The sequence below is a fragment of the Chrysemys picta genome, chromosome 6 (genome assembly GCF_011386835.1).
Source record: "Chrysemys picta bellii isolate R12L10 chromosome 6, ASM1138683v2, whole genome shotgun sequence".
Classification (NCBI taxonomy): Eukaryota; Metazoa; Chordata; order Testudines; family Emydidae; genus Chrysemys; species Chrysemys picta.
This window is the reverse complement of record NC_088796.1, coordinates 5,566,438-5,584,466: the sequence shown is the minus strand read 5'-3', so window position 1 is coordinate 5,584,466 and position 18,029 is coordinate 5,566,438. Positions and strand designations below refer to the sequence as shown.

Genomic DNA, 18,029 nt, shown 5'->3' with positions numbered 1-18,029 from the left:
ATAATGAGACCATGCTCTTGTTTAGCACTTTATATCTATATATATCACAAAGCACTTTACAGAGGAGGCAAGTATCATAATCCCCCTTTCACAGGTGGGGAAAGTGAGGTGAAGCAACTCACGCAAGGCCAAACAGCAGGCCAGTGTCAGAGATTGTAATAGAACCCAGCCCAGGTGTCCTGAGTCCAGGTAATATAGGATGTGCTCATTTCCTTCCCAGTAAGAGATGCGTCTGGATTAAACAGAAACATTCGCAATATGATGAACAGGAGCTATGACACCAATTCCTGTTAATAAATTATAACTCCTAGGCTTAGCTGCTTAGCAAATCGTTTGGAAATACGCATCCCAGGGAGAGAATTTCCAGGAGGGCCACCTGCTTATAAACATTGCAAATGCATGGTCCTGGCAGTCTCAGATAAAAGACTATTCTAATGTGTTTATTATTTATTAATCATCAGAATAATAAAAGTAACAGCAGGGCATTTTCATAGCCCTCTTTCATCAGCCGCTGAGCCGCCCCGAGTCCTGCATGAATTTTAAAAGAGCAAACTAGATTTGAAAGAAAAAAAAATTGTCTCTGCTTGTCTTCATTTGAATGGAATTATGTTACATACAAGGACAAATCAAAGTGCTGAGATAAATGTACCATAGACACAAGGATCTTACCCATCACCTCCAAGGAACCAGAACAGGAGAGAAGGTAGAAAGAGTGAGAGGAGAAAAAAGGAGGTACAAGGAGCCACAAACTAACACTAAGGAAATATGATACTGACAAGTGTAAACACCCAGGTGTGACAGCACATGGGGAGGCTGGGCAGAGAGAGTATAAAGAGGAGCAATGGGATGAAGTTAAGCACCAACAACATAGGCTAAATATCAGGACAAGTTTCCTGAGGATGAGATTGTGTCCCAATCTCCCGAGGGAAGTATTACAAGTCCCCACATTGAGCCATTCAAAACTGGCCTGGAGCAGGCTCTTGAGGGGTCAATCCTGCACTCAGAAGAGACTGGGACGTTACTAATCTTTCCCATCAATCACTAATTACTGATAAGACAGTAAATATACAGCTCAGACCTGATGTAGCTCTGCTCTGCCACAGACTTCCCCTGGGACCTTGGGCAAGTCACTTAAGCCCAGATCCTCACAGATATATTGAGGCACTTAGCTCCTATTGAAATCAACAGGAATTAGGCACCCGAATACCTCTGAGGATCTGGGCTCCAGCCTCTTTGTGCCAAAGTTCCCCATCTGTAACCCAGAGATGATAGCACTTCCCTGGGATTTTGTGAGGTGTTCAGAGATCTACTGTTGGAAAGCACTATATAAAAGCTAGCTATTCTTTCCAAAGCTGTATATGCTCCATTGCTATGTGGAGGACTTGAGTTCCCAGGGCTCTCATTTTAGCATCTTTTACTAGAGTTGCACCCAGGATAAATTAAAAAAAAATTAAAAACAGATGCCAAGAGAGGATCTAGATGTATTTCAAGAGAAGCATTTTCAGAGTTTTTCATTCTTTGCAGCATTTTGAGATCCTTGGCAAGTCCTTGGCCTCTTCTTCGTAAGGTATAAGAATCACCTTACCAATCCATAGGAGTCTCAAGTTACTGATTAAATCTTTCCGTTCCTGGGGTCAGTGCCTCTCCCACTCTGCACCCTTGCTCTTGGTGTGTTTTTCCATGCACAAAAAGAGCAAACGGATACTTTGTCAGAAAGACCTTTAATTCAGATTGAGAGCAAGAATAAACAGATGTATGGTCTCAGGCTGGGAGGGGGGATAGGGTGACCAGACAGCAAGTGTGAAAAATCAGGACAGGGGTGGGGGGTAATAGGAGCCTATATAAGAAAAAGACCCAAAAAACAGGACTGTCCCTATAAAATTGGGACATCTGGTCACCCGGGAGGGGGAGAAGTGAGTATGACCAGGTGTCCTTTCACAGTTTGCACTGGACCAGCCCCTGTAGACACTAAGGTGCAAGCAGGGTGCTGACTGGCTCTGTAGTCTGTCACGAGGTAGGATGAGGATAGGCCATGAAGGGCGTTGAACGTGAATGGAAGTAACTGAGTTATGATCTGATAAAGAGGAAGCCAGCAGAAGGATAGCGGTTGAGAGAATTCTTGCAATCTTGACACTAGATCCATAAAGCTAGTTCTCCCGTGGATGGGTGGGGCTTAGTCCTGAGCCTTCCCTGTGGTTTCTTTCCTATGGATCGGCTCACATTTATTTTGGGAACTGCCCTGTAAGGGCCAAATTCAACCCTGGTGCAAGGGGGCCCAACTCTATTGCCTCAGCTTTGTCTAGAGTCCACCATGCTCCTACTTAAAAATGACAAGGGAATCAATAGAACTGGGCTTGCTAATGATATTTCTGTCCTAATGGCTGGAGGGGAGCTCTTTCTATTTAGCTTTCAAAGCATTGCTAAGGATTTGAGCTTCTGGAATAGCGAACCCTAGCTGGATGCCTTTACAGGCAGTGTCTGGTTACACGGCCTCTGGAGGCTGGCGCACAGCGTAACAGCCACTGGGGATTGTTCTTTAGCTCAGGTGGCAGTTGTTTCCGAAATCAAAGGTCCTAGACGAGGCTCTGTCCACACTGATGACCGTGGTATTGGTATATATGCAGCACATGGGGCCAAGGCATCGAGCTGCAATTCTCTTTCAATGCAGTCTGCTTTTTTCTGTTAGGGAGATCCGTGGGTGGTGGGTGAAAACAGGCCTTCCCTTTCCTCTGGGTTCCAGGCCAGGGGCCTAAGCAACCAAGGCTGGCTACACAGATCCATTGGTGCCTCCCTGGTCCCTTTCCTATTTTGCCTTCTCTTAGGCCTTTTCCACAGCCTCTTCCCCAGGCTGCCAGGGTATCAGCCCCTCTCGGCAAGCCTCTTCCCCCCAGGCTCACTGCAAAGCTTCTCAGCGTTTTCTCTACCCCAGCTGGTTCTGCTGCAGGGGGCATTTTCTCCACTCTTCAGGCAGGGCAGTCTCTGACCCAGTAGGAGTTTTCCTACTCCCTGGAGGCCCCTTGGCCAGCACAGAGAACCCCGAGTAGACTCACTTCCTCCAGCTTTCCTTCCCCACAGCCTTGTACTCCTTGTTGCAGGCCCCTCTACCTGCAAGGAGCCTTGGCACCTTGCACAGATGTAGCAGGTTGGGGCTGACTGAGACCACAGGCGCTCATTAACCAATTCTGGCCCAGTGTGGTATTGGCACACCCCATCACACCCCTTCTGCCTCTCTTCCCCCATTGCCCTACACCTGCTGTCAAGCTACCTCCTGTCCCCAGAGAGAAAGAGGGGAGTGGGAGGCTCTGTGATTGGGGATGGGATTCCAGAGACTTTCATTCTAGGTCACTGGTTTGAAGGCAGCCCCAGTTACCAAAAGTTGTAAGTATCCCATGGTCGCTCGGTGACCCGTGAGAAATTAGTTTGGTGTGTTTCAGTCCTATTCCTAGGGGCCCGGGGCCCATAGTACCAAAACCACCATCAGAAGTGAGCCAGTCCACAGTCTCAGCTGTGTTCCTGCTCATAAACAATTATATCCCAGGTATACCTGCTTTGCAGATGCAGTGTCCATCATCATGTTTTAGCCAGCACTGGGGATTGAAGGAGGAACTTCTATAGATAAGAGCATGACCCTCTGCATCTTGAGCTGAAGGCCTCATTTTTAGATGCTTAACTCCCATTGATTTCAGTTGGAGTTAGAGGCCTAATTACCTTTGAAAATCTGACCCTAAATCCCTTTGTTGTCAGCTATAGCAGACATATTCTTCTGTGGGTCAGGCATTGGGATGGAACATGCACTGAACAGTGGGTTACACACACTTTTGGAAATGCAAGCCATTGTCTGAGGGCTTTCAGGAGAGACAGCAGGACATAAGCATCCAAATTGCAGGGTACTGGGAATCACAGATAAAAGAGCATTTTAATATGTTTATTTATTAATCATCACAATAATATGAGTAAGAGCAGGGCTTTTTCATAGCACTCTTTTGTCAAACCCCTCCCCCCCCCGCCCCAATGTACCTCATGAATTTTAAAAGAGAAAGCTACAGTTGAAAGGAAAGAAAATGTATAACATAATTCCATTCAAATTAAGAGAAGCAGGAAAAGGGAGAAATCAAAATAAGGAAGAAGAAATTAAAGCCATTTTTTGTTATTGTTGTTCTAGTTTTTTCTTCTGCTTTATCTACCAATTTCTCTCAAACTCACAGACTCTGAGGTCCCATTTTGGTATCAATAGGTGCACTTGACTTCCATTAACATGAATAAGTGTTGAATACTTGTCATAACAACATAGTGCTTTTGCGTTTCTATAGGACCTCCTTGTGTTTGAGAAAGATTGCAAAGCGCTTTGCAAGGTGGTTTGGTATCATTAGCTTAGTTTCATGAAAGAGGAAATTAAGACCCAAAGATAAGTTGAGAGTAGGACCCATGTCTCCTGAGTCTCAGTCCCTGGTACTAACCACTAGACAAATCTGTCTCCCAAACACAGTAACTCTCCTATGAATGACAAAATCTACAGTTATGGTGGAAGTCATCAGATGATGCTGTTAAACATCGTCTTAAAAGTCCTTTTTCTTAGCATGCGAGCAGTGTTCAATCTTTGAAGAAATGTGGATAGTTTTGTGAAAAGGGTTCTTCTGGGGAACATGTTGCAAACTGCAGAAGAGTTTACTCTGTGCTTTAATCTCTCTAACTAGAGTCAGTTCTTGGAGCAGAATTGTTCCCTGTGCACCAGGCTTGGGTATGTGGGCTGAGATTCCTGAAAGAAAGATTTGCCTGTATGCTGTTTGTGACCACCTCTGCTCCAGGACTGGTGTATACAGTGTAAATAAAATAAGTTGCATTAATAAAACACCCAGACTACATGTCACAGATTTCTCCTCCAATAGGAAACCAACCTGCAAAGCCTCAAAATTTGCCAACATTTGGCAGATGAGCAGCAATTATCTCTGGACCGATCATCGATATGAATCTCACACAGTTTCTCCGGGACCTGTAGGAGGCTCTCAGAGAATCTACAGAACTAAGCAGAGTTCCCTACCCTCTGACTGATCTCTTCAATCACAAGAGTACTCTCTGTGGTGCCTGACATGGGTGAGGCACTTGGGGGGATGAGGGGTGGAGGGTTGGGTGTGTAAAGGTTGAGCAAATGCAGCATAGTTACCAGGAGCCCAACCAAACATCCAAAAAAGCAAGAGAGGACATAATGGAGAGAGAGGAAACTGTCATTTGGAGTTTCAGGGAACAGGATGTTGACAATTCTACAAATATTTGAAGGGTATAAATATCAAGGTGACAAATGTTTGGGGGAGAGCAGAGTAATGTGATGAAACCGACCACATGAAAATGTGAGCTAAATAACTGGAAAAATTTTCTGGGGGTGACATCTATTAGGCAGGGTTCTAGTCTCCTAGAGGAAGTAATAGATGCCTCATCATTTGAGTTATTAGAAAAATGGATTGGCTAAAGCTCTGAAGAATATGGTGCAGGCAGGGGCCAATCATTCCCTGGTCAAAGGACAGACAAGCTGTGACCCCTTACCAATCTTTCCCACTTCTAATTTCTATCACTCTATTAACTGATGGAGCAGTAAAGAGATGCTTTAGCACTGATGTAGCACTTTGCATTTTCAAAGCGGCTCGGTCTGGACCTGTTCTGTTGCTAAGCAGAAGATCTGATTCTCAGTTTGGCATCTTTCACAAGCGTGACACTAGATCTACACAATGTTGCCAGCAGAATTTCAACTCTTATTGTCAGGTCTTGAAGCTGAGTTAGCATGGGATCCTTGCAGCCAGCACACTCCAATCCTCCACCCAGAAAATCATGGACAGTAGCTGGGACTGGTCCCCATGAAGGACACCAGCACCACACCTACTCTGTGATTGGGAGAGCTTCAAAGCTTCTGATTGGGCTGCTGCCCCTATTTAAGCCAGAAGAGGAAGCAGGAAGTTGTTGGCACAAGTGGGTTCTACTCTGCTAAAGAGTACTTCCCTGGTGTTTATTTGTTTTTGCCATCTAATCCTGAACTCCTGGTGACCTGACTCTCCCTGCCTCCTGACACCTATCTCTTGGTTCTGGGCCTATGGTTTGTCACTGGACTCTGATCTCCTGGCCTGGTTCCTGGCAATTGGCTCCTAGCCCCTGGATCATTGGCCTGTGCCTGATGTTAACCCCTAGATCTGGCCACCCATGCCCTGGCCTTGCCGCCTGCACATAGTGACAGGTTCTTGGACTGTTCATTTTAGATTAATTATTTATATACCCAGGATTCTTCTTTCCTGGTGAGATATTTTTCTCTTTCCACTCCTTAGTGTCTTTCCCATTTTCTGCGCTCTTGTTACACTTTCAGTACACAAAAAGCAAACAGAAATGTTGTCAGAGCAACTCAAAGTCAGACTGAGAACAAGAAACAATTAAAGTATGGTCTCCACGAGAGGGCACTCAGTGTTTGTGTTGGAGTGTGTGTATTTCTTCTAACAATCTGCACAGTAACTGGACACCATATGGCTGCCAGTCTCTGCAGCACATAGAGGCCTCAGATATATAAAGGTGGGAAAGGGCATACATTTAATAGCTAAATGTTAGTGCTGGTTGGACTAAAAAATTTTTTCATAGAAACTGTTGACTAACACACATGCATATACAAAGTTTTCATTAACAATTTCAAAAGAAAATTTTGACTTTTCAGTGAAAAATTTAAAACTAACAAATTTTCTGTTGAAAATAGAAAATTTCAATTTGAAAAATGTCATCACAGTACCTAATGGGAGTTGTAGTTTGGGTGCCTCGTGTCCCCATTTTCCTCTATGGGCCAGGCTCCCTCGCTGGACTACATCTGCCGTGATGCAGCATGCTTTCCCTTCTTGCTGTGCCACCACAGTGCATCATGGGAGATGTAGTTTGTCTAGGGAACCCAGCCCACAAGGAGAATGGGGTCATCAGGCGCTCAAACTACAACACCCATGTGGCAGCCATTCAGAATTGAAACTTTTCAGTTTTTGGCCAATAACCGAAACAATCTGGGGTATTTGGTTTCTTGGAGAAGAGTCTACATTTTCTGTGGAAAGCAGACACTTTTTGTGAAAGATCTTGTTGTGTCAAAACCCCAATTTTCTGTCTAAAAGCAGTTTTGATGGAAAATTTTTAGCCAGCCCTCTAAATACACCAGAGCTCTCTTTATATTCTGCCTCACACAAGTAACTCTGTTACTACATTCCAGAATGGCAGTAGGCACAGGTAAGTCATGAATAGCTGTGAACTCAACTTTTCCATCAATCCCAGCAACAGGCTAGTTCAGTCAGCTTTTGTTTGAGGCTGGCTGCAATGAAAGGTGCGTTGATTATTGTGGCACTCTCAAAGCAGCACCCATATTCACCCCTCTCATATAATTATGATATATTTCATACAAAGCATGCCATGTAAGATATCATATGAAAAGTTATGACCTTCTAAAACCCATTGTTCTGTTAAAGTGTGTACAGTCATTTGTGTGTATGAAGTTATGAGGTTTTGCTGTATGGTTGTTACTGAACTATGTTGTAAGTTTGAGAGTCTCCACTTCTAGTTCTCCAGTGACAACAAAGGAGGTGACCCACTCCCAGGAGGGTGTTAAATGACCATTAATCAGCAGGGGAGTTGTAATCAAGAGATTTACAATGCTGTAAGAGGGCTGGGCAAGCATCAGACAATGGGGTATTGCTCAACTCTGTGACTCAGCAAAATCCACCAGGACATGTCTGGACTAGTGCGTTCCAGGAACCTGGACTGAGGATATAAAATAGGGGACAGTGGCATCATGCTTTTGCCTTTCTCCTTCCCTACCTAGCAACAAGAATGCTGGAAAGACAAAAACTTGAACTGAGGAGACTGGTCCCAGACTGGTCCCTGTGTATTAGAACTGTAACCTATCTACAGCATACAACGGGGTGAGAAAACTGCTTCATTCAAATACTGTCTAGTCTAATAAGGTTCAGGATTTAGATTGCCTGTTTACTTTTTATTTTTATTTTGGTAACTATCTCTGATCTTTTATGCCTACCACTTATAATCACTTAAAATCTATCTTTCTGTAGTTAATAAATCTGTTTTATATTTTACCTAAAACAGTGTGTTTTGATTGAAGTGCTTGGGAAATCTCAGCTCAGGTTACAAAAGCTAGTGTGTGTCCTCACCACATCAAGGGAGGGGCAGACTGGGTATTGAATTTACACCGTTCAGGCTTCTGACCAAGACAAGATGGTACAGTTCTGGGGTACAGGGCTAGGGGCTTGGAAGATTTGCTGGTGCCTTTCTCTGTGCGATTCATGAGACGCTCAGGAAGCGTTCATGCAATTTAGCTGGGTGTGGGGCTCCAAAAACTATTTTACTGAGTGATGATAGTGCCTGGAGAGGTTTGCTGCTTGTCACTGGCAAAGCATTGTGAGAGACAGCCCAGGCTGGAGAGTTAAGGGGGCACAGGGTACACCAACTCCAGGTTGTACCCTGGGGATCCCGTCACAAGTATTGCCGAGATAGGGACAGCTCAAGCCAGAAAGAACCACTCTAGCCTCTAGACAGTTCAGCTAAATATTTCCCCTAAGGCACAAGTGAAGAAATGAGGCTCTTTGATCTATTTCACAGCAGTATGGGAAACAAAGCTAGACTAACGAGACAAAATGTGCAAGTAATCAAAGCCCAACCTCAAGGGCACAGGAGGCAACATGGCCCTGTGGACTAGACCTTTGGGAATAACAGTTGTGAATGGAAATTAGGATCTGACCATTGGGAATGGTAGTTGGAAAAGGAGTTCGGGGGGAGGGATAGCTCAGTGGTTTGAGCAGGGTTGTGAGTTCAATCCTTGAGAGGGCAATTTAGGGCAAAATCAGTACATGGTCCTGCTAGTGAAGGCAGGGGGCTGGACTCCATGACCTTTCAGGGTCACTTCCAGTTCCATGAGATAGGTCTCTCTCTATTTTATTTTTATATATATAGCTAGACTTGGGCAGTTGGAAATCACAGTGGAGAATAAATTAGACTGGAGCAGTTAGGAGTAACAGTTTAAATGGAGCAGTTAGACTTGGGTAGAATGACAGCTGGGAATAATTGTTAACCATGGGCAGCTGGGAATGGCAATTAGAATGGCGCAGTCATCATAGCATCACTGACTGTTGCTCTTTTTCACTACATCAGATGGTATCACTATAGACAGATGTGAAGTGCTCTCTCTTTCTTAGGGTCTGAGGGCCCTGGTTCTGCAGCACTTCCAGCCTTGGCCTTGGATATTACAGTGATGGGGACAGTATAAGCACCTACATAGAGCCGAATAGACTGCCAGCCCAAGAAGCTGGGACTTCTTCAGAACCCAGTGCAAATCGTACATGTTCTAGTACAATGTATTCCCCATCGCTTTGAACTCTGAGGGATTGAATATTATGTCCAGGGCACCTAAGTATTATATTGAGAGGCCAAGGATGTATTTGAAAAACAAAGAGTAATAATGTGGAACTGAACACTTAGAGGCAGAAATATCTATCGTCACCTCAATGCCCAGTCTAATCTCTGCAGAATGTACAGCGTCTGTCATAGGCATGGCAGGGAGACCATGCTGACAGCTTATGGGTACATGTGTGCTTGATGGCTGCCACTGCCTCTGAGGATGAAGAGTTTGAGAATTGGATTAAAGAAAGACTCTTACTACTGCAAACACTTTTATGTCAATGCCAGAGCAAATGCTTTGGAAGACAGTGACCCCAGATTTAATCCCATCAGTAACCATGTTCAGTAATTAGGTGCATGAGCAAGTATATCAGGGAGTTTAAAATGGTTCAGAAAATGTTGCACCTGAGTATGATTGCTCTCATCAGTGCAAATCAGGAAGAACTCCACTGGAGTTGCACTGGTGTCAGAGAGAAAAGACTCACACCCATTAACTTGTGACCAGAGGAGAGGCTTGTCTGTCAGCCTCTGAGTAGGAACTCAAGTTTTGTGGGGGCCTAGAGGAAGGCTATGCAGGGAAGCCTGGGTGAAATGTAACAGACACTCCTCTTGTTTGTCCTCCTGCAGCTGCTTCTTTAGCTCAACAGCAGAGAATTCATTCAAGGACATGGGAGACTTGGCTTCTAGCTCCAACTGCGATTTCCACCAGACTTCGATCTCACTTATTCACAGTGCTAATACAATACAGGTATGGATCTCATCGGGATATAGGCCTCGTGTTTAGGAGGTAACAATAATGGACCCAGGGCCACATGCCACAGGGGGCACAGCAAAACTAAATTGCTCCAGCTTCAGCCCCTGGTGGTGGGGCTTGGGCTTCCGCAGGACCAGCGTTAGACTCACTGGGGCCCAGGGCAGAAAGCCCAAGCCCTACCACCTGAGGCTGAAGCCGAAGATTGAGCCCTGCCACCCAGGGCTGAATCCCTCAGGCTTCCGCTTCAGCCCCGTGTGGCAGAGCTTGGGCTTTGGCTTTCTGCCCGGGGCTCCAGCGAGTCTAACGCCGTCCCTGAATGGACCTGCTTAGGCTTAAACGTTGGCTGGAATGACAACTTTGGGCTTTAACTGCTGATCCATGGAAGGCAAAATCAAACATGACCGCTCATTAATTGTTGGACAGGTGATCCCACGCCACGTTGGAATTTTACTGGATTGTATAGGGGAACCCGTGTCTGATACTGACTCCTGAGGGATTCTGTGTGGTGCAAAGATGCTCTTATGTTTGCCAGTCACTGTAGAAGTGTTTGTGTTTCTCATGTTCTCTAGCTCAAAGGAACCACTGTAGTAGCCCACTACAAGCACACGGTTTTGATGAGGCACCATTTTTGGCGGGTGAGATGGCAGCTTGTGGAGGATTATGAGCGCGACATGTGAGGCGGTCCCACAAACCGGACATTTGAGAACCTCAAAGCAGCTGCAAGTCCTTCCCCCCCCCCACCACCAGCCCCTTTGGGGCTGGGCACCAGTGTCAGCTCTGCAAAAAACACCCTGAGCGCAGGGGGCTGAGCGGGGTATGGGGAGAATGGGGGTGGATCAGTGGTGGAAGAAGGTGTGGCTGGAGTGATTCAGTTTGTACTGATTCCCCACTGCTTCAGAAGCCTGGTTGGGAATTACCCTGCAGCAGCAGATGAATAGGGAAAGCACAAACGGCCTGCTCTCAGTCCCTCCACCTGCATTAGTGGTGGTTCAGGGACAAACCTGACCCCTAATCCTTTCCTGCCTTCTTCTCTTCTGCCCACTACCACGGGGATCGAGGGACCCAAACCTTCACAGCTAATGTCCCCCCTGGGCCTCCATATTCCTGTCCGCCAGCTTTTCTGTGGGAGTTCCACTGGCCTCTGTCCTTGGTCCTCTTCTCCCGCTAGGCTGCATCTCTGGCTAATCTCATCTGCAAACACAAATTCCACTACCTTCTCTATAATGATGATCCATCCACCCCACCCCACCCCCCTTGCAGTCCTGGTGCTGGAGGAGCTGTCAGTTTCCCAGAGGGCCGAAGGAGCTCGCTCTCCCCACCATGGGCCTGGGGCTGGAGTTCTGTGGCCCTGCTGATTATTGGGGAGGAGGGATGACCCTGCTTGCCCGCCTTGTGCACACCCCTGGCTATATCTAAATCTTTCTGATTCTTCCTGCATAACATCTCTAAGATACAGCATTTCTTATCCAGCCACACTGCTAAAAATCTCATACAAGCTCTCATCATCTTGTGTCTTATCACTGCAACATCCTTCTCTCTGGCCTTGAGAAAGGCAGTCTTGCCTCTCTCACATCCATTCAGAATGCTGTTGCAAAGCTCATTTTCCTAACCCGTCGCTTGGACTCTCTCACCCCTCTCTGAATCCCTCCATTGGCTCCCACTTCTCTATGGCATAAAACATCAACTGCTTGTCTTCACTTTCCAGGTCTTTCATGGACAATCCCCACCCTATCTATCATCTCTCATTTGCTATCAAGCTGTCCATGCTCCCCTCCGATCGGCCCGTGACACCAGCCTCCGTCACTCAGTTGTTACATTTTTAAACAAGATTTGTATTTTCTCTCTTGCTGCCTAGCATACATGGGTGGTGCTTCCCAAGAACATTCACAAAGCTACCAGCTTCAAATCCCTTCTCAAAATGCTCCTTTGCTATGAGGCCTTCAAAAATCTTGACAACAATTAGGCTGTTGGTGGGCTGTGACAACCACTGTCTGTCATGCTAACCGATATTATTTCATTGTTTCTTTGTACTCCCCCGTCTATTTGTATCCATTTGTTGTCTCTTGTTTTATACTTAGATTCTCAGCTCCTTAAGGCTTGTATCCTGTTTTTATTCCGTTTGTACAGCACCTGCTACAGTGTATCCTGGTCTATGATTAGGGCTCCTTGGCGCTATGATAATACAAATCATAAATAAAAATAATAGTCAAATGTGGTCACTCTCTTCAATAGTCATCTGAGGATGGATGAGATGGCTGAAGAGAATCTGGTCCTGAGTGCCAGATAAAGATTTAAGAGTCCATCTATAATCCAGGCTCCCCAAGGGACTACCCTTCCCCCGCCCCATCAATCCGCAGCCAGAAGCCGCCCTCCCACTGTCCCTGGCTTCTGTTGGTCTCCCACCCCCACAAGATAGGAACTCACTCAGCATCCCCCAAAAGGCAGTTTCACAATTCTCCCTCCCAACATGTGAATCTGTCTGCTGCACAGGTGCGTGAGGGAACCATGCAATTTAGCTGAATCCAACCTCACCTTATCCTAGCTCTGGTTGGCAAAGAAGGGTGTGATTCAGGGAGGGTGTGTCAGGAATTCAGTTGGCTCCAGGTGTGGTCACCTGGCAACCCAGTGACCCTGGCTGGGCCCAATAAACTCTCACTGAGTGCCTGTGCTCCCTGACTGGACAGAAGAGCCAGCAGACCGTCATTTAAACTTTTCAGCAACAGTAGCACACAGGCTGCTCAATATATTCCAGACTTACAGCTGTGCTAGGGCTGCTTCCTGTACCTTGCTCCAACCTGTGCATGGTCCTGCCCCAGTCTCTACCTTCCTCCAGCTCGGGGGCTGGACAGGACGGTCCCACAGGCCGGATGTGGCCTGCAGGCCATAGTTTGCCCACCTCTTGTTTAAGACCTCAACCATGAGATTTCCTATCCATTTCAATACTTGTTTAGCATTGACTGGATGTTCTTGTTATCTATCCAAAGGGCCAGTCTCTCTTTGAATCTTGCTAAATTCTTGACCGCAGCGACATCCTGTGGCACTGAGTTTCACAGATCAATTACATGCGGTGCGGAAAAAGGATTTCCTTTTATCACCTTGGAATCTGCCTCCTTTCACTGAATAGCCCCTTGTTCTTTCTCTCTCACACACATACCTATAGTATTTAACTCCTGCCCCATAGCCCTGCCCCCACCCCTTTTACATGGCCACACCATTAACCACAAAACCATTTCCTCTTCTTCCCTTCCCTCTTCTACCTCCAGAGGTTTGTCCCAGGACCCAAGCCCCTGCTGCTAGGGGTGACAGAGCCAGTGCTTGTATGAGGTATTTACTCCAAAACAGTTCTGGATAGAATGAGGTGAACTAGGGCACTGCTGTGGTCAAGCAGCAGTCCTGGACCCAAGTCCACCATATACATGATATAGAAATATTAAATATCAGTTTCTGTTTTGAATAATGGCTCCTTTTGATTTTTGTGTATAATTCCCAGAAGATGTGAGGGGCCTTTGAATGACCTATCTGGAAATATGCCCTTTGTTTGTTTGACAATGAACCTACCAATGAAATAAGTTAAGGGTTTTCAACGTTTTCTGTAGTATGGACCACCTCTTAATGGAGACATTGTCTCCAGGATGCCCCTGTCATATGGAGCAAGCCCCTTTAATATATGGAGATATACCTATCTCTTAGAGCTGGAAGGGACCCCAAAATGTCATTGAGTCCAGTCTAGACCCCTGCCTTCACTAGCAGGACCAACTACTGATTTTGCCTTAGATCCCTAAGTGGCCCCTTCAAGGATTGAGCTCACAACCCTGGGTTTAGCAGGTCAAAGCTCAAACCACTGAGCTATCCCTCCCCCCTTCCCTTTGATGAATCATAGAATATCAGGGTTGAAAGGGCCCTTAGGAGGGCATCTAGTCCAACCCCCTGCTCAAATCAGGACCAATCCCACAGGGTGTGCTGTGAGGTGAGGGGCCCCCAGTGCCCTGTGTGTGTGTGTGTGTGTGTGCGCACTGTGAGGTTGCCCCCTGCCCTGTGTGTGTGTGTACCCCCACACACACTCTTGTGGTAACTATAGCAATTACATACATGGAAAAATGTAGTAAAGTATTTTTCTTTAGTATGAGCAAGACAAATGCCAGACACACGCTCTAGTTTTGCTCTTAATTTCTTCCCATAAGTTTTGTTTTATCTAGTTGGAACAAGGAGGAGAGGCAGATTTCTTTGGACCACCAACATATGTTCTTCAGACCACTAGTTGCCTGTGGGACCCAGTATTGCCAACCCTAAATCACGTATGGAGTGGTGTGGTAGCCATGTTGGTCCCAGGATATTAGAGAGACAAGGTGGGTGAGTAAATATCTTTTATTAGACCAACTTCTGTTGGTGAAAGCAACAAGCTTTTGAGCTACCGGAAGAAGAGCTCTGTGTAGCTTGAAAGCTTTGTCTCTCTCACCAACAGAAGTAAGTCCAATAAAAGGTATTACCTCACCCACCTGGTCTCGCTGAAAAAAATCATGACTCAGGCCCCCAACACACACAATATATTTTGGGGGTAGTTTTCAGGGGGCAGGGATAGCTCAGTGGTTTGAGCATTGGCCTACTAAACTCAGCCTTGTGAGTTCAATCCTTGAGGGGGCCACTTAGGGATCTGGAACAAAAAAAAATCAGTACTTGGTCCTGCTAGTGAAGGCAGGGGGCTGGACTCCTTGACCTTTCAAGGTCCCTTCCAGTTCTAGGAGATGGGATATCTCCATTAATTATTATTATATTTATTATTTCATTGCCTTCTGTTTTAGCTTTTAGCAGGGCCGGCTCTAGGCACCAGCGCTCCAAGCATGTGCTTGGGGCAGCGCTTTCCAAGGGGCGGCACTCCGGCTCCTTTTTTTTCCAGCCCTGAGTAGAGGTGAGCTGCAGTGGTGGGGGGGGGCGCAGGGAGGGCCGCAGGAAGTAACCCTGGGGGGGCAGAGGAACCACCCCCCCATCGCCGCAACTCACCTCCACTCTGCCTGCTCCCCTGGGCGCGCCGCCGCCACTCTGCTTCTCCCCACTCCCTCCCAGACTTGCCACGCGAATCAGCTGTATTGTGGCAAGCCTGGGAGGGAGTGGGGAGAAGCGGAGTGGCGGCGGCACGCTCAGGGGAGCAGGCGCAGCAGAGGTGAGCTGCGGCGGTGGGGGGTGCGCGGAGGGCTGCAGGAAGTAACCCGGGGGGGGGGGGGGGCAGAGGAACCGCTCCCCCCCCCCCAACTCACCTCGCCGCCTCCTCCCCTGAGCGCACTGCCACTCCACTTCTCCCCCCTCCCAGGCTTGCCGCAAAACAGCTGATTGGCACGGCAAGCCTGGGAGGGGGGAGAAGGGGAGCAGGTGGAGCAGAGGTGAGCTACGGTTCCTCTGCGAGCCCCTCCTCCCCCCCAGGGTTACAAGCCTGGGAGGGAGGGGTAGGAGGGGAAATGCAGCGTCCCGGGGGAGGAAGCGGGGCCAGGGATTTGGGGAAGGGGATGGAATGGGGCAGGGAAGGGGCGGAGTTGGGTCAGGGTTGGCGCAGGAAAATTCTTTTGCTTGGGGCGGCAAAAAACTTGGAGCCGGCCCTGGCTTTTAGGATGCAGTCAGGTCACATTTTCAAGCTTTCTCTGCAACCATGAAGGCTAAAACTTATTTTCTTTTTAAAATGAAAGCTGAGATTCTCATGTATTGCCATGCCTCTTGGAGCTGGGGCTTTAAGAACATCACTAATTACAGCAAGACTCATGACAAAATCATGAACATTGGTGACATGGTGGACCACAGTTTGGGAACTTCTGCTAGGCAGATGGGAATTTCTGCCAATTATAGCCACCAGTATAGCTGCACCTGTGCACACTGCTAGTGTCAACACACAAAACATTATTTGCACTCATGACCTTTACCTTGATGCCAAGCAGTGGTTAAGTTTCATTGGTGCAAACAGCAGCTTTTCGTGCCAACTCTAGGGGTTGCGCTGATGCAGCTATACCGATGACTGTGAACGGGGAAAACACCAGTAGAACGCTGGATCAATTGAGGCCAGCGGCTTCCAAAGGGTGGTCCACAGCGTTGCCCACTCTCTTAATGTTACCTCTGCTTTGATCAAGACAATCCCCTGTGCCAACAAGGCCATACAGCCTGGGCCAAACGTCCCTGAAGCCCCAGTAGGGTGACCAGATGTCCCCATTTGGTAGGGACAGTCCCGATATTTGGGAATTTTTTGTATATAGGCCCCTATTTCTCTCCCCCCCCCCCCCGTCCCGATTTTTCACACTTTATATCTGGTCCCCCTAAGCCCCAGGCCGAGGTAACTGTTACCCTGCAAGTGATGTAGCAGGCTGCTCATGCAAGCCCATACAATGAGGGAAACCACTTCCCTGGGGTGGGGAAATGATGGTGGCAGGGCAGGTGCCAGGTCCAAGCAATGCAAGTCACGGGGGGAGGGAGCCATGAGAGGCAGCATCCCCCTGCAAGAGGGGTGACTGGGGGGGGCTGCCCCAGGGCTGTACAGGAAGACAACCGGAAGGGTGACCCTCAGAGATAGGGTGGGGTGTTCACTTCTGCCCCCCAACCAATCACTAGGGCTCCAGCCAGGGGAGGCGGAGGGGGAAGGGTCTGGTTCTTGAAGAGGGGGCGGGGCAGCGTGGGGGCAGCTAGCCAGAGGCTCTGGCTATGGAGGGGGTGGGCCGAGAAGAACGGCGGGCAGGGGGCGGGGCTTCGGCGGGCAGGGGGCGGGGCGTCGCGGAGGGGCGTGGCCCGGCGCGGAACGGCGCGCTGAGGTCAGCGGCGAGCGGCGCCGTCACAAAAGGAAGTGGCGGCGGTGGCCGAAGGGGGGTCCGGAGCCGGGCGCGAGCGAGCGAACGGGCGGGGAGCTGGGCCGGAGGCCCCGCGGCGCCGTCCCGAGGCAGCGGAGCGGAGCCGCCCCCGCAGCCCGAGGGCGCGGGCGGAGCGCGGCGCGGCGCCCAGGCCCCGGCGGGCGGGCGGAGGGAGGCAGGCAGGCGGGGGCCCCGGGGCGGCGGTGAGGGGCGCCCCGGGCCCGCTCGGCGCCGCGCCATGGCCCAGCAGCAGGTGAGCAGCTCGCAGAAGGCGCTGATGCTGGAGCTGAAGTCGCTGCAGGAGGAGCCGGTGGAGGGCTTCCGCATCACCCTGGTGGACGAGTCCGACCTCTACAACTGGGAGGTGGCGATCTTCGGGCCCCCCAACACCCTCTACGAGGGCGGCTACTTCAAGGTAAGGGCCCGGCGGCCCGCGCTCAGCCCCCCCCCCGTGTGTGTGTGTGCGGGGGGGCGCTGTGAGGTGAGGGCCCCCCCCCTGTGTGTGTGTGCGGGGGGGGCGCTGTGAGGTGAGGCCCCCCCCCCTGTGTGTGTGTGCGGGGGGGCGCTGTGAGGTGAGGGCCCCCCCCCCCCTGTGTGTGTGTGCGGGGGGGGCGCTGTGAGGTGAGGGCCCCCCCCTGTGTGTGTGTGCGGGGGGGGCGCTGTGAGGTGAGGGCCCCCCCCCTGTGTGTGTGTGCGGGGGGGGCGCTGTGAGGTGAGGGGCCCCCGCCCCGTGTGTGTGCGGGGGGGCGCTGTGAGGTGAGGGCCCCCGCCCCGTGTGTGTGCGGGGGGGCGCTGTGAGATGAGGGGCCCCTCGCCCCGTGTGTGTGTGTGTGTGTGTGTGCGCGGGGGGGGGCGCTGTGAGGTGCGGGGTCCCCGCCCCCTGTGTGCGCGGGGGGGGGGCGCTGTGAGGTGCGGGGTCCCCGCCCCCTGTGTGCGCGGGGGGGGGCGCTGTGAGGTGCGGGGTCCCCGCCCCCTGTGTGCGCGGGGGGGGGCGCTGTGAGGTGCGGGGTCCCCGCCCCCTGTGTGCGCGGGGGGGCGCTGTGAGA

General features: G+C 49.5%; 1 protein-coding gene and 1 long non-coding RNA gene across 3 annotated transcripts in view; both read left to right on the top strand.

Annotated features, from left to right (window-relative positions):
• The first annotated feature begins 7,720 nt into the window (after nucleotides 1-7,720).
• LOC135972442 (uncharacterized) lies at nucleotides 7,721-13,992 on the top strand. Its single transcript, XR_010588908.1, has 3 exons — nucleotides 7,721-7,922; nucleotides 10,039-10,159; nucleotides 10,735-13,992. It is a non-coding gene; the product is annotated as an uncharacterized LOC135972442 (long non-coding RNA).
• A 2,959-nt stretch (nucleotides 13,993-16,951) lies between these two features.
• The window catches only part of UBE2R2 (ubiquitin conjugating enzyme E2 R2), a 95,880-nt gene continuing 94,802 nt past the window's right edge, over nucleotides 16,952-18,029 (top strand). Inside the window, exon 1 of one of the 2 annotated variants that reach the window (XM_065549947.1) lies at nucleotides 16,952-17,398. In XM_065549947.1, the coding sequence (XP_065406019.1) occupies nucleotides 17,222-17,398 (177 nt within the window). In that variant the 5' untranslated portion in view covers nucleotides 16,952-17,221. The remainder of the gene's footprint in view (nucleotides 17,399-18,029) is intronic. The other variant, XM_065549945.1, reaches the window with a different exon arrangement.